A 23,699-nucleotide genomic window follows, 5' to 3' on the forward strand; every position below is an offset into this window, starting at 1 on the left:
TAATTCCTGGGAATAAGAAAAAACAAACTCTTTGAAATATAGAGAAATCTTTATTCTGAAGTATATAATTATAATAAAATACTTTTTGAAGGCTTCAGCTTTTGTCTGGGGCTAGTACCCTATCCCAAAAAGAACTTGTGACAAATATATATGTAATGTGGTGGGAAAAATGAAGCATATTCCTTGCCTTCAAAGGCTTTAATCCCACAGATGCCCTGTACAAAATTACACTAAAGCATTGTGGTTTAGGGGTGATATGGGTCTCAGTTGAGTTCCCTCCAAACATGTGAGTCTACAATTCCCAGAAACCCAGCTACTTGCATATCACCATACTGATCACCAACAGCATCAACCATATAATCAAGGGAAAAGGAAATTAAGTCTTCTTCCACATTCCCTCTCTGCCCCCACCCCAAATCTCTGCACTGCCTAATCTGGCTCTGGATTTCAGTTAGGATGGGGAATTCTTCATATAGTACCCATTTGTGTGTACAGTACTTTCTTCACTTAAACATACACACATTCACAGTCTTATGACGCACTTTAATAAATACCGTATTTTTTCTGTGAATAAGACACCCTCGTGTATAAGAATACCCCCACTTTTCCAACCCAAAATTAAGAAATCAATATTTTAAAGCAGAACACATTTTTATTTAGTAATTAGGTAACATTTACATGACACACTCAGTGGGAAGAGGTCCAAACTGTCTCTCTGCAGCTCTATTTCCATGCTCTTTTGCATAACTGATTACATTCAGTTTGAATTTTGCAGAGTAAGACATTCACTTATTTATTTTTTTTATTTTCTGACATCTTTATGGGCTCAGAATGCTCTGACGTTACCAGTCCCTGTCGCAGCTGCGCATTGCCTACACGCTCTCCGCCTCCGACGGGATGTGTTCCAATTGGTTTGTTCAGCATCAGCTGATGTCAGTTACATAAGGCTCATGATTGGAGGAAGTCTGTTTGCAGAGACAAGCTATCGGCAATTTCACTCATGATTGGAGGCTCATGATTGGAGGAAGCCTGTTTGCAGAGACAAAGTATGGGCAGTTTCGCAACCGCACGGTTCTCTCCTCATCTTACTTCCTTGCATAAGACGACCTTCAATTTTTAGTGTAACGATTTTAGAAAAAAGTATCATCTTATACACGAAAAAATACGGTAAGTTATTTCTTGGAAATAATGTTCATGCATAGCTTTTTTTTTTTTTTTTTGCTTTCGAGTCAGTGTTGACTCCTGGCATCTGTCTGGACTAGTCCCTGCAGTTTTCTTGGCAAGTTTTTGGAAGTGGTTTGCCCTTGCTTTCTTCCTAGGGCTTGGAGAGAGTGACTGGCCCAAGGTCACCCAGCTGGCTTTGTGTCTAAGGTGGGGCTGGAATTCACAGTCTCCCAGTTTCCAGGCTGGTGCCTTAACCACTACATCAAACTGGCTCTCTTCATGCATAGCTACATCATGCTAACAACATACATTTTCCAAGTGGCACGTTTTTCAAAGTGTCTTCAGAAAATCAAATGATCTTCTTTTGGCAACTCTAAGATGGAAATAGCCCCAGTGATATCTTACTTTTGTATTTAAGTGATCATAGAGCATTTGTTGAAACTAGCTCTTGGAAAATTTGGGAAGGAACCAGCTGCACAATCACTGAAAAATAGTTCTCGTATAACATATTCTCCCACAATTGGGAATGTTTCTCACATACACATTCTCTTTTTTAGTCAAAAAGAAAACTTGGGGGGAAAAAATAAAAGCTCAAGTAATTTGGTGAGAGAAGTGGATTTGTTACATTTATTCCCAAGTGATTAATAAGTGTCATGGCAAAAGATCCTATTATGCAAATGGAAGTATCTGATTTGTATGGTCTATAAGCTATATTGAATGTACTGGTGCAACAACACTTTTTTTTTTTTGCTTGAAGGGAGACTGCTTTGCATCACATCCTCCTCCTTGTGTAGCCCCCAATAGTTCTTATTGATTTATTGGAGTGAGAATCCTGTTTTGGAAGTGAAACCAGGAAGTGTTTCAACAGCGTCTGACATCTAATACCCAGTGAGAGGAAAGTAGCAAGATTTTGGTATATTTTCTGAAGGGCAAAGACCAAATAGGAAGGCCATGCACACAAAACCCTGTCAGCTGTACTTTCTATTCAGTCCTGCAAATGCTTTTTGAATTGATTCATTATTGAACCCATTACTACATCTGGGAGTTTGTCTTGGTGAAACCACCCAGTAAGTCAAATTCTAAAATGAGGAATTCCTATTATAACTTTGGCATGCTTGCCTCTTTCTGACCTACCCCCATGTCAATAATGGCATTCAGTTTCTTCAGCATTCCTATTTGCCAGCAACATTCAAGAGGTCCCAGCACTGCCTGTGTAAGATGGAAGAGGGGACACATGCATGAGGCAATGAGGATTGGTTTGGTTTGGTTTATAGCTGCCCAAGAAAAACAATCTAAAGGGTGTGTGTTTAATACTGAAGAACAAAATTCAGTATTAAGCTGTGTCTTTTGTGATGGAATGCCCTCTTGTATCTTATTGCAGAAGAGACATGATGCATTGTCTCTTTGGTTTTTTCTCTATTTACTTTTCTCTTTCTAATCAAAGTGTGGCATTCCTTTTCATCTGAAGGTCATGCTACATATCAAAACTGGTCAGAAAGTAAAACAATCCTATACAGACACGAAAAAAAGAATCCATGGTAGAAGAACCATCAGCCAGGATAGAATATATCTCCCTTTCTTTTTCATTTAACTTTTTTCATGCTGTAGGCTCTGTTTAAGGAAAAACAATGGTTACATCCCTGAAAATGGCCTTCTCCATGCCCTGCTTTTCACTGTCATTGCTGCTAGAAGCACCGTCAGAGTGAAAACCTTATTGATGAGAAGCTTTACAACCTCCAGGATGATCTCTTCAGATGGTCATGCCATATCCTCCAAGGAATCAGAGGGTTACATTCAAAACGACGTTACAACATAGTCTAGAAATGCTTTCAAAAACAGCTTCCATGAGTATAGAGTTTGGATTAAAGAAGGTTATTAAAATGGTTAAATAAGGATTTTAAAAAATAAAGCAGGGGCATATTGAAAATGGCTTTCCAAAACAGAAAATAATAAAATTGGATGAGATGAGGTAGAAAGTGCATTTTGCAATATTCTTTTGGGAAGATGTAGAATTCTGCAAATTTGTTTGGAAGGGTGCAAAAATACTGAAAAAAATATTTATGGGAAATTTAGGGTCAGATATAAAAATGTCAGCTTATTTGGATGAAAGCAATGAAAGGGCTAAGAACTGGGTTGTTGCTTTCCTTGAAAATATTAATATATTTTGGAACGATAGTTAGTGTACAGAGAATTTGGATAGAGGATATATGTGATTAAACAGGCTGAAATTCATTAACAGTTTGGGAAAGCCCACCAAGAAATTCTCTGTGAATTTCTCAAAATTATTTGAGACTAATTCAAATTAATCAGACATAATCCTTGTGAAGATGCATTTGGAAAAAGGCAGGACTTCAAACAGTCCATAGCCTTCTAGTGTGTTACATATAATAAATATAAATATCAATTTCATATAGTGAAACTTCAAGATGAGACAGAAGACAGTATTTCTTTGGCATTTTTAAAATACATTTATATATGTGTGTATATATAAAGGTAAGGCTTTTTATTTACATAAACACTAGGTATGATAAAGCTATGTCTCTATACACAATAAATTATTACAGTTCTGAAAGAATACATAAAAGCAGAATATGTCAGTTATTTTCATATGGAGTTACCTGTTCATATTTTCCCAAAGGTAAGTGGGACTATTGTTAAACATAACCTCCCCTCCCAGCAAATGAACAACGAGCAAACAAAAAGGACAGGAACCTCCATATTTCCTTCTCATGCTAGAAAGGCCATATGAGTATTGTTAATGGTACTGAATATAAGTTTGGACATATGTGGGATCTGCAGTTAGTGGTAAATAGATTGAACCTGACAGAGGAAGTTGGTCAGATCAGCAGAGGTGAGTTTGTATACTTGCAATCATGTTGGGTTCCCTCTCTGAGTGGGACTTATGGAATCTCCCTGGTTTGGGATTGCTTCATTTTACTTTGCCAAGAGATTTAAACATTAACCACTACAACACTTCAAGCTACACTACAAATGTGGCTTCTTCCAAAAGAAAGAGAGGGGGAAACTGGGAAAAACTGAGTTTTCTGACAACAATTTCAAATCTCTGAAGTATACCTTCAAAAGTCTGCTTATTTGGGACAAAGTCATTTCAGACAGTTCCAGCTCATTTTCACTTGCCTTAAAATAGATTCAAAGATGTTGAAAAATGATTTAATCAACATGTGAGACATACACCACAGGAAGAGAACTAGATGAAGGTTTTGACCTAAATAAAAAATATTAGGTGAGTAACATCAAGATGGGTATATACAATAAGGCTACCAGATCCAGGCAGCAAAAATCTAGATAGCCAGTAGGTGGCAGAAGTTTTGATATCTCTTTTCTGACATCTTGTGGTTGCCTTGATTTCTGCAGCCAAGATCTGGTAGGCTAAAATAGAAGCCAAAATCCAACACAGAGTTAGCAAATACAGGTAGTCCTTGGCTTATGAGGGCAATTGGGACCAGAACTGCCATCAGTAAGTGATACGGTCATAAAGCGGGATGTCATGTGACTGTGTCACTTAGCAAAGGCAATCCCCGAAGTGCCATAGTTAAACTGCATGGATCATTAAGTGAGGACCTCACATGACCCCAACTTCCGACTTCCTGCTGGCTTCCCCATTGACTTTGCTTGTGAGAAGCCAGCAGGGAATGTCAGAAATCATGATCACATGACTGCAGCTCATTGCAACATCGTAATTGCAAGCCAGGTGCCAAGCACCCAGATTGAAATCATGTGACTGTGGGGATGCTGTGGCAGCTGAAATGACAAGGACCCATTGTAAGTATCATTCATTTAGCATTGTCATAACTTTGAATGGTCGCTGAATGAATGGTCGTAACCTGAGGACTACCTGTAAAAGAGTTGATTTCACTGTGCATCCTAGATGGATGCCACAAGCAGCTTTTTTTCAAAGAATTCTGTGAATTTAACTTTTTTGTTGTAGATCTTTCTAAGCTCTCTAATTCTCAAGGATTGTTGGAGAAATTAATTCACTAAACTGGCAAAATGTAGTGTTTAACAGTACCTTAATCCTTTGCAAGTTTCCTTAGAAGTAAGACCATTAAATGGGTCTTACTCCCAGGATTGCAGCCTAAGCACTGCAGTATAGTTATAGCTTTAACTGTTCAGATTTTAAGCTTTGAATTCCAGAAAGACGATTTATTTAACTACTGCTGTGCATAAATGTACCCAATTTATATTACATGTATATAAACACAATAGGGTGGTAGATAGGACTGCTAATATTTGGTGATTGTGATGGCCATTCTAAGTCCTGTGAAATGTGATTTCAGAAATGTGTCCTAGAAATTTTTTTTTTAACAGATCTTTCTTGGTTATGTTATTTCTACCTTTACTTCTTTGACTGATTCAAATGATTGGCATTGCCTCTGCTTTGTATGAAACTAATTATAAAAACAAGAAAAACAATAAGCAGGTGGCTCTTTTTAAATTGAACTAATTCATATATTTTCACCAGGTCTAGCTCCAAGCCAACCCATCACCTGTGCTTCCAATCTCTTAATCATTTTTCTTCCTTCTTCATTCATCCTCTAAACCAGCGGTCCCCAACCTTTTTGGCACCAGGGACTGGTTTTGTGGAAGACAATTTTTCCATGGACCGGGACAGGGGATGGTTTCGGGATGATACATGATAGGGTTTGGATATGAGTCTGCAAACAATTGATTTATTTTGGTCTCTGTGCAGTCAAACCTCTCTGCTAATGATACTCTGTATTTGCAGCCGCTCCCCAGTGCTAGCATCACCGCCTCAGCTCCACCTCAGATCATCAGGCATTAGATTCTCATAAGGAGTGTGCAACCTAGATCCCTCACATGTGCAGTTCACAGTAGGGCTCGCGCTCCTAGGAGAATCTAATGCTGCTGCTGATCTCACAGGAGGCGGAGCTGAGGCGGTAATGCAAGTGATGGGGGGTGGCTGTAAATACAGATGAAGCTTTGCTCAGTCGCCTGCCATTCACCTCCTGCTGTACGGCCCGGTTCCTAACAGGCCACAGACCAGTACCGGTCCGCAGCCCAGGGGTTGGGGACCCCTGCTCTAAACCCAACTATAATGACCAGGAACTTCGGTCACCATAGCTCATAGTGAAAAATACTGTGTGAACCTGAAAAAAAGAATGCTGCTCCTGTAAGAGTCACATTTATTTTAATGAGTAGACTTCTTAAAGCAACAGCCAAAGTCTGAAAAAATCAGGTTGCTTTAATGAATAGGAAAAAGGTGCTGTGTTTGTACAAGGCCCAAAGCACTTCTCCCAAATCATTTTTTAAGCAAGTGCTACTAGATATTATGTCCTTCCTAGTTATGATCTAGGGAAAACCCTTTAGAATGCTGTGGAATCAAAAACTACTGCAGGGAAATGTGAAGTCTTAAAAGTGATACTAGGGACATATTGAATGATGACACTCAAGCAGTGGAATTCATTTCAGGCCCTCCAGTCTAAGGAAAGTGATGGTTGATTTCCTTTTTCTGGATGAGAAGATCTTTATATATGGCTAAATTTTCTTAAATCTACCTAAGTTCCAGAAGACTGTCAGCAAAAGGGACTAATACAGTGTCAACATTTTAAGGCCTTATATACAGCACACAGGATAACCGGCCGATGCACCTGAGGACAAAGTTGCAATGGTATTTATCTTAAGCTATTCAGAAATGTGGTGAGGCTGCTAGGACTAACTAAGGCGTGCCTAGACAGCAGCACCAGGTGAATCTAAGGGCTCTATTCACGTCTTTCTTTCTCTGGAATCATGCAGGATTCCAAGATATACATTGGACATGCTATTCCTTCCAGAGAGGGAGCCAACCAATTAAGCAAGGGTTCTCAGCATTTCAAAAACCTAATTCCAGAAATTAAAATGCTATGGAGAAGAAAGGTTACAAGAACGTTCTTTTTGTGGACCTATGAACACATCTGCTGACTGGCATGCTAACTGGGCATGCCAACTTATTTTTCTGGCAGGATTTTTGTGATGTTGAGAATGACATGATAGTTAGAACTATCAGCAGGCAGAAGGCTCCTTTCCTGATAGCTCTACCTTTTCTTTAACAGAATTCTCTTCACAGCACAGAAAGCCCTGCCAGAAAAAAGTAAACAACCCAAATATTAGCCCCATATTTTGCAATATAATCTGAGCATATTTGTAAAGACAATCCTCATAGGATACTGTTCCCTAAAGTGGACTTGCCATGACCGTGAGGCTGATTTTAAGAAAAATAAACAACCATCACTAACTGAAACTCCCCTGTACTTGTTAAGAGACTTCCAACAACCATAGAAAACATTTAACATTCTTGTGCCATTTCTCCAAGTGATGAATAGAAACAGAGATGCTTAAGTTACTATCAGGTTAAGTCTTCATTTATTTCCTTGATATATTTTCTCAGGGAAGGAGGTTACTTCTTCACTGTGTTTATTTGAAAGGAGATCTTGTTACACAGCAGCAAAAACTTCAGAGTCACCGTACTTTCTTGATCTAATATATATTCTTTCTTAAGGCTCAGTTAGTCCAAAATGTACTCTTGTTCTATCTCTCAAAAGTTCTAATCAGTTTCACAAGCAGAAGATGTTAAGGCACTGGCTTGTATCTGCACATGTGTGCTGGAATATTTTAAGCCATGAGCAACAGTGGGGACAAAATGCTTAGATTGATGTGACTGACTTTAAAGCTAGATACTTTCTTTGCCTATTCATCAGAACATTAGAGAACATTTCTCTAGAACCATTACTGTTTCATACCTAGACAAGATCTATCCCAGCACTTAAGAGAAAGCTATACTTTAGCTGTTGTTTTGAGAGACAGGCCTGGCATTCAAATGACTTGGGTGATAGATAGTATTACAGCAAAGTAAATTATTGTGGATGTCTGTTTGTGGTTTGTGTAAACAGCTAACTATCCTGTAAAGTATTTGATATAGTGCTGATCCATTCCAAGACAAGCCGATTATGATTGTTCTTGGGCCTTATTCCTTTCCTCCCCCTTTTTCTGGGTTGTATTTGTTTTCCTGCACCTCTTTGCCTCTCTGTGAACATTCCAGTCAAATAAACAGTGAGAATTATAAAGGTTTCATACATGCAGCTGAGTCTGGGCATGACAAAACAGGAAATTTGAATTAAGCAATGGTAGACCAGCAACGGGCCATACAACCATTTTTGTTTTCTCTCCAAAACCACAGATACCTTTTGAAAAATGGCGATAGAAACAAAATGTTTTCAGTATCACACCTTGGGTAGCAGAGCCAAATGTTTCATAAACCATGTAAACCAAAAGTTAGGCAGAGCAAAACAGCTGGCTTCCAACAAGGACTGCCCCCCTACAAAGTGTGCTGAAGGTCTGGAAGAAGCATAGAGAACAAACTTGTTGGCTAAGGCCACGGTAAAGGGTTTTCCGGTGTTTATGTTGCTGCTGCCAGCCTTACTCAAGGGTGTATTCACAGTGGACACATTGATCCACATCTTTTTCCTCCAGCCACCAATCAAGGGAGAAGTCCATGTTATTCAACTCCAGCTCTCTGCTTTGTAGTGTCGTAGGATCGAACAACTTGAGACTGAGAAACGACCCCATGCTCCTCTTGAGAAAAAGCATAACCATCTGGGGAGAGAAGAGGAAAGAGCCGAAAAAGACATTTGGAGTCAGACAGAGGTTACAGTTTGCTTCTTTAACAGCTATGAGAGAAGGAGTATGCAATGGATATAATATGAGAGGAGATCAGAAGCAGATAAACCCAGTTCAGTCCATACAACTACAGCCTTTTTTCTGATGTTCTTTCAGGGTAATGTGGATAACCCTGACCAGAAGAGAACATTATCACAGCACTAGATCCCCCCGCCCATGCATTCATTAGAACTAAAATCAGGAACATGGGGGATTCAGCTTGTTTTCTCCCAAACCCAGTATCCTATGTTCCTACCCCATCCCTGTTTTTAACTAAAGGGAAAAATATTGGGAGAACTGAACCAAATCTAGAGTGAGGAACCATGATGCCTCAAACACAACTGCTGTTCAGGGAGCATTAAAAAACGAACATGGTCCAGTATCCACTATTTTCAGGGTAAACATGAGCCACACACCAATGCATAGTTCTGTAAGTATGAGAAAGGTTTAGAGGGAGCGGGGTCTGCTAACGTCTTTTCATTTAAAAATGAACTTTTCAGGCACTTCCATGTGAGGATTCTGCACCGTCATTTGAGAGCTGAGCTAATTCTTTTTTCTGCTTCCTCTGCAGTTTATCTGAAGCTGTAGTATGGAGATAGATAGATAGATAGATAGATAGATAGATAGATAGATAGATAGATAGATAGATAGATAGATAGATAGATAGATAGATATAAATTGCTCAGACTCAGTGGAGTTTGCCCCATAAACATCCCAGCCTAGGAAGCCTTTAGTTCTTCCTCACAGGAACTGCTGGAATTCTTTTCCCATATGGCTTTAAAATTCCACACAACATAAAGGACAGACATGGTGTATGCGTTTGTGTGTTTGTGTAAGCAACTGATTTATATGCCTTTTGCATCAAGTGGGGATGAAAGGATCTTTGCTCTTATCCTGCTTGGTAAAATTTTATTTTATTGTTTTGTTGTAATTTCTTTTTCTTTTTTCTTCACTTGACAGGCAACCGGTGTCACTGCATAGCCAGATTTTAGGCCTTTCCCCGCTTGCACTAATACAGAGTACAAGCATGCCCTGGTAACATCTTTGTTCTACCATTATCCCATGACATTGCATTAATCTTATCCTCATCCCATGCATGAAACATGTTTAAGTCAACCATAGTTGTGCCGGTGTTAAAGTAGACTTTCTTGCCTTAAGCTGACAGATTCCAAAGGCAGGGTCCTGTTAGGTTTTACCACTTATTATCTTAGAGGAAAGTCAATTGACTGCAATAACTTGAAATAGAGAAGTAGGGGTAGGATAGGGATTAGCAATGGAGGCAGTAAAGGTCATGCTGGTATTGTTTTCTGCCAGCACAATGATGCATGGATAGTACTTCAACTCAGCAGTGGAGAAATATCCTTTGACACCAATCTCAGCAGAAAGAACCTTCCTTCCTTCCTTCCTTCCTTCCTTCCTTCCTTCCTTCCTTCCTTCCTTCCTTCCTTCCTTCCTTCCTTCCTTCCTTCATCTATACACACATACTCACACTCATATACACACACACAGACAAAAACGCACAAAAATACATATATACACACATTCATTCATTCATTCTACTTTATCCGATAGTGTGTAACAACCGTGGCCATTGTTTTAAAAGCAGCCATGGGAAAAAATAAATATTGAGAAAGAATAGTATCAGGAGGCCACTGTGTGCCATGAATGATCCAGAAGTTGCAATCATGGAAATAAATAAAGAATGGTCTCTGACAATGGATATCTCAGATAAAGGATGGTCCATGGATTTTCAATTGTGAACCAATTAAAAATTTGTGTTTGTCTTTATCTAGTGTGGCATTCTCTTTGTGAGGTAGAGCTTCTGAAGTTTAAGACCTGGGCAAGGTCAGTGAAAAGCCCACCTTCAAGCACAGAAAAGCTTTTTGTAGCAGACAAGAACTTAAAATGCTACATGTTGATCTCCCTTTTCCACTACTTTTCAGAACGAATCAATGCTGTATGGCTGCCATCTATCCTTTATCCCCACCTTTTCTATACCAAGCTGTTTGAAACTGTAAGAGTCCCTTTGCATGTACTAGCAGTGGTAGCGGGAGAGCTTGTGTGCTGAGTACTGAATAACCTGAGTATAGATTAAAAATAAATACTGAATTAAATGCTTCTTAGAACTCAGAAGTGCTGAAGAAAAAAGAAGACATCTCTTACATATGCTTCTACATTTAAAAAGCAGTTCTGAAGCACAGTGCCATACAGGTGATCCCCTGACTTTTTCCAGAGTTGGTGTCTTTCTCTCTTCCTCCCCTCCTGTCCAACTATCTCTGTGCTTCCAGCTGTGGCAGCATCCTTCCCTTTCCATGCCTCAGAATGAGAATCATGCCCATTGCCTTCCAGGAAGCGCTCAAGGCACGAGCTATCTCTGTGACTCATCACTGCCATTGCTCTGATCACCTGCAATCATCTCAGGCTGGGAAGGTGCTGGGAAGGGGATCAGGAGAAGGCAGATGGGCTTAGCATTAGCGTCTGCTGATGCTGGGGACTGAAGGAAGAAAGGAAGGAGGGAAAGATGCAGCTCTGTGAGTTGGCATTTGTCATGATTTGTGGTTTCCTTCTTTTAGGTCTTACATAGCTTGGCTCTGAGATGAATCTTGAGATGCTTCCACTGTGTTTTGAAAACTTTCACATACACAGGAAACCACAAAGTGTTTTTTTTTTTATTCAGAGAACAGCTGAGAATGAAAAATCCATATAGCAGGACTTAACTGCGAAGTCTGCTACCGACATTGATGTCAAACAGGTGCCAGCATAGGAACCAAACTTAGTCCTAAAGCACAACTGCTTTCGATTTCTATTAGAATGTTTAGGATGCCAACAATGCCAAGCATTTTGGAAAGCCATTAAAAATTGCACTCCCATTCTTTAATATGCTAAAAACATATACACTATTTACAACAGAATTTGAAACATAGTATAGCCCCACCCCCCCTTTGGTGATTTTCTTAAATATTTCCAAAAGCTACAACTTGACTACTGCAATACATTCTACATGGGGCTGTCCTTGAAGACCACCCAGAAGCTTCAGGTAGTCAGAATGCAGCAGCATGGACAGTGATGGGCATGCTTTGGTATGGGCATTTAATACGCCTTTTTGATAAGCTGCACTGGTTGCCAGTTTGCATCCAATTGTGATTCAAGGTGCTGGTTGTAATCTATAAAGTTCTACATGACATAGGACCTCAAAGGACCACCTATCTCCCATAGCATCTGCCCAGTCAATTCAATCTGGCAAGGTTGGTACACTCTGGACCCCTTTGATTAAACAATGTTATCTATCAGGACCCTGGAAGCATGCCTGCTCTGTCACAGCACCTGCGTTCTGGAATGAGGCTCCCCCTGAGAACTAGAGAGCCCACGCCCTGCTGGTGTTTCAAAGGACTTTGAAGACCTAGCTCTTCACCCAGGCCTTTGGCAAAGCTGAGTTAAGCCCCCTTCTATGTAGTGTGGGTCTGTTTCTTGAAGTTGCCCAGTTTTTGCCATCTTTTGTTCCTTGTTTTTACTGATGTATTGTTTCATTGTTTTTTCTGTGTTTTGTACTTCTGAACTGCCCAGAGTTGCTGGGAGTCGGGTGGTGTGCAAATTTATTGTTATTACTATGAGGCAACCTCTAGGATACAGCATTAAATCACTGTTCTCCTTTTCTGTCTTGCTGCCTACAAGTCAATGTGGAACTATCCTCCTTTCCAAAAGAATATTAATCTACTTTTGCATTTCATCGCAGACTGTTTGCTTACCCCTTTATTGTATAATCAATATTTTTCAGTTGATGGGCATCTGGCCTTTGTGAGCATTCCAGGGATGTTCTTCAAAATGGCAGCCATGGGAAGAAGGGCATGCTTATTCACAAAATGGTTGCCCTGACAGGCATGGCCAGGCGCAAAATATCCATTTACCAGAAGGCAAACTAATCAGGCTACTCCTCATTAGCCCTCTACCATTCTAGCTTATTTTTGTCTGTTTTCTGAACAAGTTAGCATCCTTCCAAACAAAACCCTACAGCCATTCCTCTCCTTCCCCACCCCCCCCACCCCCAATTTTTTATTTTCCAAGAATATCAGTAGGTCTTCACAGGCCCCACACGGTTTTTGGAAATGAAGATAATACGGAAGGCTGGTGTTTTGCAGCATATTAGCTTCCTGCTTAATTTTTTAATTACAAGATTTTGGGGGGCGGGGAAGCTCTGGCACAGCATAGAACCAGGTAGATGGCAAAAAAAAAAAAAAACCCTCTCTGTGAACACATTGTTGCCTACAGAAACCAGATAGCCCATCTCCAACATAATACAAATTTCTTTTGATTTAAACTGCTGTTTGTTAAAAGGAACCTACTGTTTCCTGTTTTCATTCCTTTGTGCTCTGTACTATAATATTATTTGACAAGGGGCAACAGAAGTTACTGAGGACTATGGATCAGTATCAGACAGTGTTTAAAAAGGGCTTTAAATTACAATGAAAATTTATGGTTATGAGGAAAACAGGCTGATGACTGCAACTATTCTGAAACTGGACTGGCTCCTTTAGCAATACTTCATCATCAGTACTGATGAGGGATGAGCTAACAGAGCTGAATGAATGCCCTCCTCTTTCTCCTTTCTTTGGCTTAGCAACCTGGTAAATGTTACGGGATGACTTTGGCAACCTTATAGAGAATATCTAACCGCACACGGTCTTTCTCTGCTGCTCCTCCATGTGCTGGAATAGTCTCTCTCCCTACCCCTAGCACACAGATTTTTGTTCTGGCAGTCTCTTAAATTATTTCCCCTAAGCATGAACCGTCACGATAAAGAGGAAATGTTCATTTTTATCATCTACTTTTCAAGTGAATCCACTCTGGAAGCAGCCTAAGGGTACAAATCATCAGTGATTTATTTACATTTGTATATACAGCATATGTAAATAACTTCTGAATTGGAATCCCATATGTAGGATGGGCAGAAATACAAGAACGTAAAAAGCCATATATGGCAAGATGTGTAGCATGGATAGAGACCTTTTTTCCTAACACTGGCATCCATCAAGACTCAATGCATTATCCTGGGTGCAGATTACAAAATATCTGTATGTCTCCAGCATTCTCTGAAAAACGTGGATAACTCAATGCCTTTAGAGCTTGCAGCAGTATGTTAATGAATTAAGGAAAATAGGAAGCCTCTGTGGCAGTATAATTACCAGAGAGTTGCTAGATAGGCCGAGCCTCTCCTTCTTTCTAATTCTCCACAGCTTGGATAAGGGAGTGTCCTCCATCACCATCATTTGGCCATAGTCATCTTGTTATGGAGTTCACCATTCCCAAGAAGGCTTCTTCCACAATTCTCATATGTAAACTGACTGGACCAGCAACTGAGCCCTACTCTGAAACCAGCAACAGGAGAGTTTCCTTCCCTATAGCTGAAAGCAGCAGGGTAGATTTCAAAGGCCAGGGCAAGTTGAGAGCTCTGTTCTCCAGTTTTTCAATAGTGCCTTCTAGTCATTGCCATCTGAAGCAGCTCCCCCATTTTTCCAAATGCTAGGATGAAGTCCAGCTCCAGCCAACTTAACCCAGGAATGGTTAACTGCAAGATTCAGTGTCAGGAGAGGGTGACTATTTTATACCACACGTAACTTTCTTGGGGAGGGTGAGGGTCACTCCACAGCAGATGGGGACACAATACAAATCCACTGGAAGAATCTGAAGATTTATATTTATTCTTTGAAGCCAAAGAAAATGTTGTAAAGAAATTATATAAAGGTGTTCAAGACTCTGCCTGCCTGCAGCATGATATATCTCTGAGAAGCTAACAGAATAGGACTATATTTGGTGTATGGGGAAAAGCTGACAAGAAAGAGTTTAGAAATGGGGCAAATCAAGCTGGGCCTGCAGAGGAAAAAAAAAAGATTCCCCCCCGGCAAGGAGCTGGCAGAACCCAGCTCTTTTTACCCAGTTCAAATCAACCTTGATTGACTAATTGATTCTATATGCCACTAAATTCATTCAGACTCATGACTGCTTACAAAAATACAGATCAACAATTATAACATTGCACCCTGCCTGAAAGGGATGTTAGACTTTTTAAAAACACAAGTAAAATACTCTTTCAAAAAAAGCACTGAACCTGCGTTTAAAAACAGATCTTATATTCTTTCAAGAGAAGACTAAGCTGGAGTATATAAGAGCCTGTGCAATGCCTGACTGATGCTTTCTGAAGTGGGCAGATGTCTCTTCAGAAGCTAGGTATCTACTCTCTTCTGCAGTGATGGGGGGTACCCAGTGACTGGAAGAATGGCTGCTCACAGCCAACAGAATCCAGTAGGAGCTGGGGAGGTTGCATCATTATTGATCACGTCCACAGCAAAACACTGTGTTGGAAGGAAAAGGAAGCCCAACATTAAAGCTGAAACAGCTAAATACCAATTTAAGCTGCCTCTGTGATGAGTTGGGAATGAGACAAAGACAACCCTCTGAAGAACCATTATTTAAAAATGGTTAGTGGAATGCTGCAGTTAGTGTGATGTGAGAATGGGCCCAAAGACTTGTACTCTTTCAAATCCATTGCTAGCCAGTTACTTTTTCTCAACATATGTAACCTTTATAAGAATAACGGGAGAAGAGAATTCCATAGGGTATGAGTTTCTTGGGGGAGAAAATGGTTATAAATACAATAAACAGTGGAAGAAGGGCAATTCAATTCAACAGAATTCGTACAAATAGCTCTGGAACACTATTTAAAAAACTTTCTGAAGCCCATGCATTTAACACTAACTCTTCACTGTGGACAAATGGGAACCCAAATCTCAAGGAGAAATAATTGTCCTGATGTTTTCTGAGTCTTCCAAATAGTCATGGGTCCCCAACTAATCTAAGCAACATAGTGAGGGGAGTTACATATGGGAAAAAATCAAGTTGCATATTAATCGATGCTGAGGAAGTGATGTGCAGTTTATTCCACTGAAGCAATATCTGAACCACAATGCAGTGAGATTGCCAGGTTGAAAACAATTATTCAATCCATATCTGAGATACATAAAAAGTTGTGTAATTCTGCCATACAATGGCCTCATTTAAATACCCTTTCAGTTGTTTTATGCTTCACTAGGAATATTTTATAAATACAAGCATGGTTTAAAGAAGTACTTTCACTGGGATATGTTTCTCCTAATGAAGAGGTTCTGGAGTGACTGGGACATGGAAAATGAAAAGATTTTGCAAACATTAAAGACTACTTAAAATTTTGGAAAACGCATACACTAAGTCCAATTACAAATATATATTATTTTTGGTTGAATTTCCCTCTGAATTTAATCTTCGCTTTGCAAAGCTACACAAAACATTGGTTTGGCATTATCTGCCATTCGTTGCTTCTGTGTACTTTTCATTTATTTCCACAGAGGTTTTACATGCAAGCTCGAGGCAGACTTTGACTCCTGTGGTATTTCAGAACCGAGACACTCTACACATGGTATAGTACTTACGTGGGACTCCTTGCTGGATAGAATGAGCGCGGAAGAGGCACGGAGGGGTCTTTCTGCCCAGCCTTTTTAACAAGTGGTCACGTTCATTCATGCTGCAAGACAAAAGGTCAAGTCAAGTGAATCTCCAGAGGTAGATTATGAAGTACCCTCTTAAAAAATGGGAATACATTGGTGACAGAGCAGAACTTGTTCTTTCCATTCTTCTAATACATGTTTAGAATAAACAAGAGCTTAATGAATTATAATGTCCTCTCGGTATGTGGACATACAGATTTGGTATTCCAAGTTAATGTAAAGGTTCCAGAAGATTGCACTGCTTGCTATCGGCCATCTGCTATGGTGCCAAAGCTACTGTAAAAGGAAAGGGTGACACAAAGTAATATGAAATATGGTAATGTTTCTATTATACTTGTATTTAGTCCTGTTCAGATCTTCTGATCTTGGAGATGATGATGATGATGATGATGATGATGATGATGATGATGATGACGACAATAAATGCCTTTTCTGTTTTCCATTTCATGCATGGGCACTTTCAGTCAGCTCAAACACAAATGTTACCTCATTGGACCAGGAACAGTATGCTTATGGGGTCTGGGGCTTATACCATATGTGCAAGTTGAAGCCACATTGATCAAAGAAAAGCTACATTTTTATGCTCCTTAACAAAAGCAGCAATTCTGAACTGGAAAGAAAACTTGCCAAGGTTTCTGCTGAGCTCAGAGGCATTTTGGAAAATAAAACAATAGGGCGATGAGGTCCAGAGGTCTGTCTGGAAATATGCCCCTAGAAAAAAGAGGCTGAGGTGGCTCGCCAATCCCAAAAAATTGGGAACCCCATGAGAAAAAGTCTGTCTGTCTGTCTGTCTGTCTGTCTGTCTGTCTGTCTGTCTATCTATCTATCTATCTATCTATCTATCTATCTATCTATCTCCATCCATCCATCCATCCATCCATCCATCCATCCATCCATCCATCCATCCAGGGGAACGTTTCTTCAATAACTTACTGTGTTAAAACCTGTGGCCACCCAGTGAAGCTTGATATTGGGAGAGTCAGAGCAGACAAAAATAACTTATTGAATCACAACATAACTATTTTGTGGAATTTATTGAAGATGTAATGATAGCCACTATTCTGGATGGTTTTAAAAGGACATTAACACATTCATGGAGGGTAATATAACTAGTTTTTCTTGCCTGTTTGTATCCATCTCATGTGGGAAACAGGATGCTGGATTAGCCTGACTTTGGTCAGATCCAGGAGAACTCTGTTCTTCTGTTTCTTTACTGGCTCAAATATATAATTTTCTTTCTCCATTAAAGTAACAGTAAACATTATGGAGAAATACTCTAAACAACTCATGTCAGGAAAATGGCCCTGCCCAAATCCATGGCATTTTTCTTCCAGTAGAAAAACAAACTCAATAATTCCACAGTATATTATGTAAACTGTATCTGCCTTTTTCCCACAAATGAGGCAAAACATATGCCCCTAAACCCACATAAAGCATGCAAGAACAAATATGTTTTGCAGGAGCTCAGTATTAATCAGCACTTAAAGCCATCTCCTTGTCACCACATAGTCATCAAATTATGCTACACTATATTCCTCTGTAGCAGTACAAGTGTCTCCTCCTTGGTAGCATGGAAAACAGTGAATACTAGACAAAGGGCAGCTTGTAGACAACCATTCATAAAGCCTTATTGAAGTGATACACAATATCCTGTCAAGTCTCAATATAATGTTGCTGTATCATTGAGTCACTTGCTTTTATTATCCATCAAAAGTCTCCAAGACAACTTCTAGCGCATGTTGCTCTTTTCTTCAGATGAAAAATTCCAATTCTGAACTAACTTTTACATATATGAGAGAACAGAATTACGTGGCATCTAATCCAGAGATGCAGGAAGGAAAAACAGAGGGGGCAGAGGCCTTTAAAATAATGTGGGAAACATCTTCCTCTTCTACAAAAAGAATTCTGAAAATTGCATTTTTCTGCTTGGATATTGGGCACCACTTAACCGTTACTTTCCAGAAATCTTTTCATTGTAATTTAGAGAAAAATCTTGGAAGAATGCCATAGCACACCACTTCTGTGCTACCCAGAAAACTATATGGACATGTTCTGGTAGCCACTAGGTGATGAACCTGACTCAGGGAAGTCTTTATCTTTATTTCTATAGCTTATTAAATATAATGGGCTCCCAGAGAGGAAAAATATTGGGAAGCTTCACTTCTAATAATGATTTTCTATGTCCAGATGATGCATTCTTCCAATCTCATCAAGGAAAGAGAGTGGGGTGGGAATAATAATTCCAGGGCATAAGCCAAGTTCCCAATTAACAGCCGTAAAAAAAATATTTTTGTCTTATAGACTCTTTGCTTTCCTTCCCCCAAAGCCAAAAATCCCTAAGCCTGGGCAAGCAACATCTGTCTTGACACATTCAGAGGAAGAGCATCAAAACAAACAGAATAATTCAATCCTGACCACAGGGTCCCACTGTCTATTTGTGGAGTAATTAAAAAAAGATGAGATTCACCACCAATTAACCTACCAAGTGCTAATTAGTGTTAATGAGGATTCAAGGCACTTGCTGTAGCTTGACCCAGAATGTCCTCCAGGGTTCCCTAATTGGCTGATGGTAAAAATGGGGCACTGACAGAGCAGGGAGCTTAAAGTGGATAGATGCAGGAGTCTTACTAGACAGACTGAGAGACAGACAGACAGCTGTATGAAATATTATAGAAACTGCACGCATCCATTCAGGTCTTAAATATTCCTGCCAATTCTTCTCCATCACTTTTCCACAACCAAAACTATAACAAGAACTGCAGCTTTTTTGAGCAATCCTAGCTGGGTATTGGTAAATAACTTTTAAAAACAGAAGTCACTTATAATGTACAGGAGACTTCTCTTAGGCAAACCTCGTCCAAATGAGCAGGATCACTGCTGATTTCCTCTGTGGCTGATTGCTTCTTTCTCATGCTTTTTAGCAGGACTTGCTTTCAAGTAAATGTGTTTTGAATTTCGGAGGCTGGAGGAAAGAAATGGGCCAGCAGCAGCTTGGGGACCTTAACTCAGAAAAAGATAGAGATATTCAATATTAAGTCAAAAAGAAAAAGGAAGTGTTGGGATGGGCAGGAGAAGACTTTCCTTTGTAAAACATTCGTTTTTAAAGAATGCTATGCCATGAAATAACTGATATTCTCCACTGAATATACAAATTGTTCATTGAAATGAGTCTATTCTCATTTCAAAATGCATGCGTACTTAAGGTATGAGCCTTGCATTTCCCCTCCGGTTCTTTTAAAAAGTATTTTATAGCTTTATTATCTCTATCTATCCATCAATGCCACGGAGAAAATCTATCTATATGGTCACTGGGAGTCGAAAATGACTTGATGGCAAAAAATCAATCCATCAATACATGTGTACATGCACTCTCTCTCTCTCTCTCTATCACACACACACACACACACACACACACACATATATATACACATACTGTTGCACATTATGGACACACACATTTCTATACACACATACATGTATATGCATGTAATTTTCTTTTGAATGTCAAGTGATCACTACGTATGTCTACTCAGAAGGGTGCCTCTATTTTCAATGCAACTTATATAAATGTACAGGATTGCAACCTGAGTTGGCACAGAGAGGCAGGATTTCATTTTCGTTCACACTTAGCCTGATTGTGACAGAACATAAAGCTCTAATACAAGTACAGGAAAAGGAATACAGAGATAGCACCTCATATTCTCACAATCATATATGAAAAAATTACTTTTAAAAACAGCGGCCTCTATGGTAAATGCATGACTTTTATGGTTTTCTTTAATTACCCCAAACCACTATTGCTACCTGCTGTTTAGGGCATGTTTTCATTTAAATACAAGGATGAATTACTTGCCAACTCTTCTTTGGTAAAGTTGCTAGTTCTTTAAAGTACACACAAGAAAATCTAACATGTAGGTTAGATCTGGGAGCCTGGCTTAGTAGTAATGAGATGGAGCTAGTTCTAACTCCCTTGTCCTAACTTTGCACCCTTAATCAATTTCCTCATAATTCCCATTCTATATTGGGCCCTGTTTATTCCATTTATTCAGTTGTAAAGGATCGATGTAAATCTAGACCAACCTGCTTCTCAGTATACAATTGATCTGTGACAAAAATGATGTACTGTATTCCACCTCTGTGACCCTGAGGATAAGAAGAAATGCTGTTCTTATGTGAATAAAAATTCTGATTTAATGGCTAGAATCCTCTTTTTCCTTTCCTCCTTGGACTAAGGCCATTGTACTTAGGGAATTCTGGGAATTGAAGTCCACCCATCTTAAAGTTGCCAAGGTTGAGGAACCCTGACCTAGAGCACCAAAGTATGTCAGCCAGGATACCTGCTGATGTGGGAGGAGGGGCTAGGGGGCTTCTCTTCCAGCGACTAGACAGGCACTGATATTCCTATATCCTGTCAAAATAAACAGGAGATCAATAACACAGCTTCCAAGGCTGGTCACACACTTTGTATCGAATCAGATGTAATGAGAAGCACAGAAAAGAATCCCTGACACAACTTTGTTTCTTGTTGGTCAGATTCATTGTAGAGACTGAAAGGCTCTCAGGTTTTGAATGAGGAAAGATCTGGTTGGTTGTGCCTGATCAAAATCAAAGTGATTTGGAATACTTGCACCTTTTGATTGTGAAGTTAATAATGGTTTCAGCCAGAGAAAGTAAATGAAACTTAGGGCAACTGTGGTGCCTTTTCCCCCCATTCTTTCTTCCAGGCTGGGTTCTCCACCACATGCAAGGTCAGGAGCATACATTAAAAGGCTCTCATTTTCTTATCAGCTGCAGTTTAGAACATTCCACTTTACCTTCATCATGGAGTTCAAGGCAATGTACGTGGAACAGTCCCATGTTCTTCTATGCAGCTTTTAATCAAACCCAGATCTACTTAGCTCCATTAAAGCATTTGCAACAGATCACAGATGAATAATTATTTCAGTCTTGAGGACTCAAAGTGGTGTAGACCAATGGTTCAAAGGTTGCATAGGTATATATGTACATATTCCCTCCATTCAAACATACAGACTTAATTGAGATTGACATACAAAATCACTGAACGGGTTTAAGCTTCCCCACTTCCAACGGTCATTAACTCCTTTTCCCAAATGCTAATAAAAGAAGAGAATCAGCCATTTCTCCTTTGTTTTCCTACTGTCTCTCCCTTTATCACCATTGATGATGTTGCTGATGTTATAATGCAGCTTTTAATATGACTGTTCAGACCCTGAGATTGTTGGCAGCTGCTTTGAAAAGTTTCTCTTCTCGCAATAGCCTGAGGCATAAACAAGCCAATCACATTTTAGCCTAGCCTGTTCTGCAAATACAGTCTGTGTAGCTGAAAATGCAGTGTGAATCTAGACAAATTGGTTAATGCAAAGATCCATGCTTAATGAACTATGGGCAAGTGTGTCAGATGAACACAGCCTATCATCACTCATAAAACTGTCTAATTACTTAACCAAGATTTGTAGAGCCAGAGGAACAATGTTTTGCAAATGTTCTGAGAAAGTTCTACCATCATAGGGCAGTTTAGAAACTGCAGTAGTGACCATCTGGTCAGGACAGAAGCTGGAGAGAAAACCATGATCAGGTGGCAAAAGAGGACTCTGAGTTGCACTTAGTCTACAATTTTCCCACCTCCACTTTAAACTATGCAGTGAACAGGAAGTGTCTGAGATATTTTCAGGGCCAATATTAGAGTGTTCCCCAGTAATGTATTGTCTAGTTCACTTGCATAGTGAAAACAAGCTCCCAGCCAACTCTAGGCACTGCTTTGCCCTCAGCACTTCACTTCTTTCATAGAGATTCTCATGATGGTTGCTTTGATGACCGTGATTTCCACATGCTGCTCAGTTCTGTGTAACTCTTATCAATGGGAGTGATTTTAAAATCATAGAACTTGTTTTTCCCTCACTTTCTCCTTTGATCTCAGGTTGGTGTGGGCAAGAGGGACTGCCAAGCAAGAAAATCCATAGGTGTTTTTTTAAGGCTATTTTTTTTCAATGTATGCTTACACAGCTGCCTTAGCTCTGCATAACTTTACAATCTTTATTTTTAAATTTACATTCCTGCATTATTTATTTAGTTATTAGCTTTCTAGACCATCACAATCACACAACTCTTGGCAGTGTACAGAAAGCATAATTATAAACATAGAGATAAAACATCCAGGGTATAATAAATGTAATGCATTAAAACCAACAATCTAATCAGAGCAATAAAAACATTGGCATCCTCTCAAGTAATTAAAAAAAACACCTTTAGAAAAGCCCCATCTTAACTTGTTTCTGGAAGGCTAACAATGCTGAAGCTAATCTCATATCTAGGGGAAGGTGGCTCTGTGATATGGGGATCATTATAGAGAAACACTTTGTCCTGGTGTTGATCATTTCAAGATAATGGGAGACGATGAGCAATTTTTCCTGAGAGGTTCTTATTGGGCAGGTCAATTCTAGCAGACAAGATGGGAGAGTTGCCTAAATGAAAGCGACATGTGCATAGATTTACATAATAGCTACTGGTCTGTATTTAAAATTCTTACTATAGTGAGATACATGGGAGCTTAAATCTTACCACTGCACGTCCATCTTTAAGACATGACAATGTGATCTGGTGACATCAGAACAGCCAACTTAAGCCTATCTCAGAAAAGTAACCAAACCGGTCAAGCACTTGTTAGTAATTCCCGAAGTATCTGGTAGCAGGCCTTGGTAGCAGTCCTGATTGGCACTGGCTTCTCCTATGTTACAACACTGAAAGCCAGGAACCTACTGATTCAGATGGACCTGTGGCACTGCAAGTCAAATTATTTCTAAAGATCTTCTGTTATATTGAATGTGATATCTTATTTTCTGGTATTTTTAAGTGAAGAAGACTGTTTTAAGAAAGGAAAAATCATGGAACTAGAAAAGCAGATCTTGAAGATAGTCTGCTTATCATCCAGATTTTTGGGGGTGGGGGTGGGAGTAGATCTCTTAGTGGAAGATTTTGCAAGAATCACTCCTAGCAGAACTGATATTTATGTTGAAGAAACTGGGAGAAGATGTAGCTGTACAACCACAAATGCATAAACTCAATTATTGGTAAGTCAGTCAACTGTAATTTCACTATAATTTGTCTTACTTTACAGAGAACAGTTGAAGGGCTGTTAATGGACAAACCTTTATTTGACGGGTATACAGTCTAAGTCCAGATTAAAGATAAAACAATAAGAATGGAGAACAAGGACCTTGAAGCTGCCCACCAACAGGTAATACCTGGAGGACAAACAGAACAGGTGACCAACAACTCAGCAAATCTCAGTCTTCCCCACCACAATGA

At 39.5% G+C, this 23,699-nt stretch overlaps 1 protein-coding gene across 2 annotated transcripts in view; it reads right to left on the reverse strand.

The window, feature by feature from the left end:
- Positions 1-3,692: 3,692 nt before the first annotated feature.
- The window catches only part of ATP8A2 (ATPase phospholipid transporting 8A2), a 355,224-nt gene continuing 335,217 nt past the window's right edge, over positions 3,693-23,699 (reverse strand). For both annotated transcript variants that reach the window (XM_088140682.1, XM_088140683.1), the window contains 2 exons: positions 16,299-16,390; positions 3,693-8,775 (listed from right to left, as the gene is read on the reverse strand). In XM_088140682.1, the coding sequence (XP_087996808.1) occupies positions 8,678-8,775; positions 16,299-16,390 (190 nt within the window). In that variant the 3' untranslated portion in view covers positions 3,693-8,677. The remainder of the gene's footprint in view (positions 8,776-16,298; positions 16,391-23,699) is intronic.

The sequence above is a fragment of the Python bivittatus genome, unplaced genomic scaffold (genome assembly GCF_059951505.1).
Source record: "Python bivittatus isolate LINGU-HERP-01145 unplaced genomic scaffold, Pbiv_v1 ctg000340_np1212, whole genome shotgun sequence".
NCBI classification, from domain to species: Eukaryota; Metazoa; Chordata; class Lepidosauria; order Squamata; family Pythonidae; genus Python; species Python bivittatus.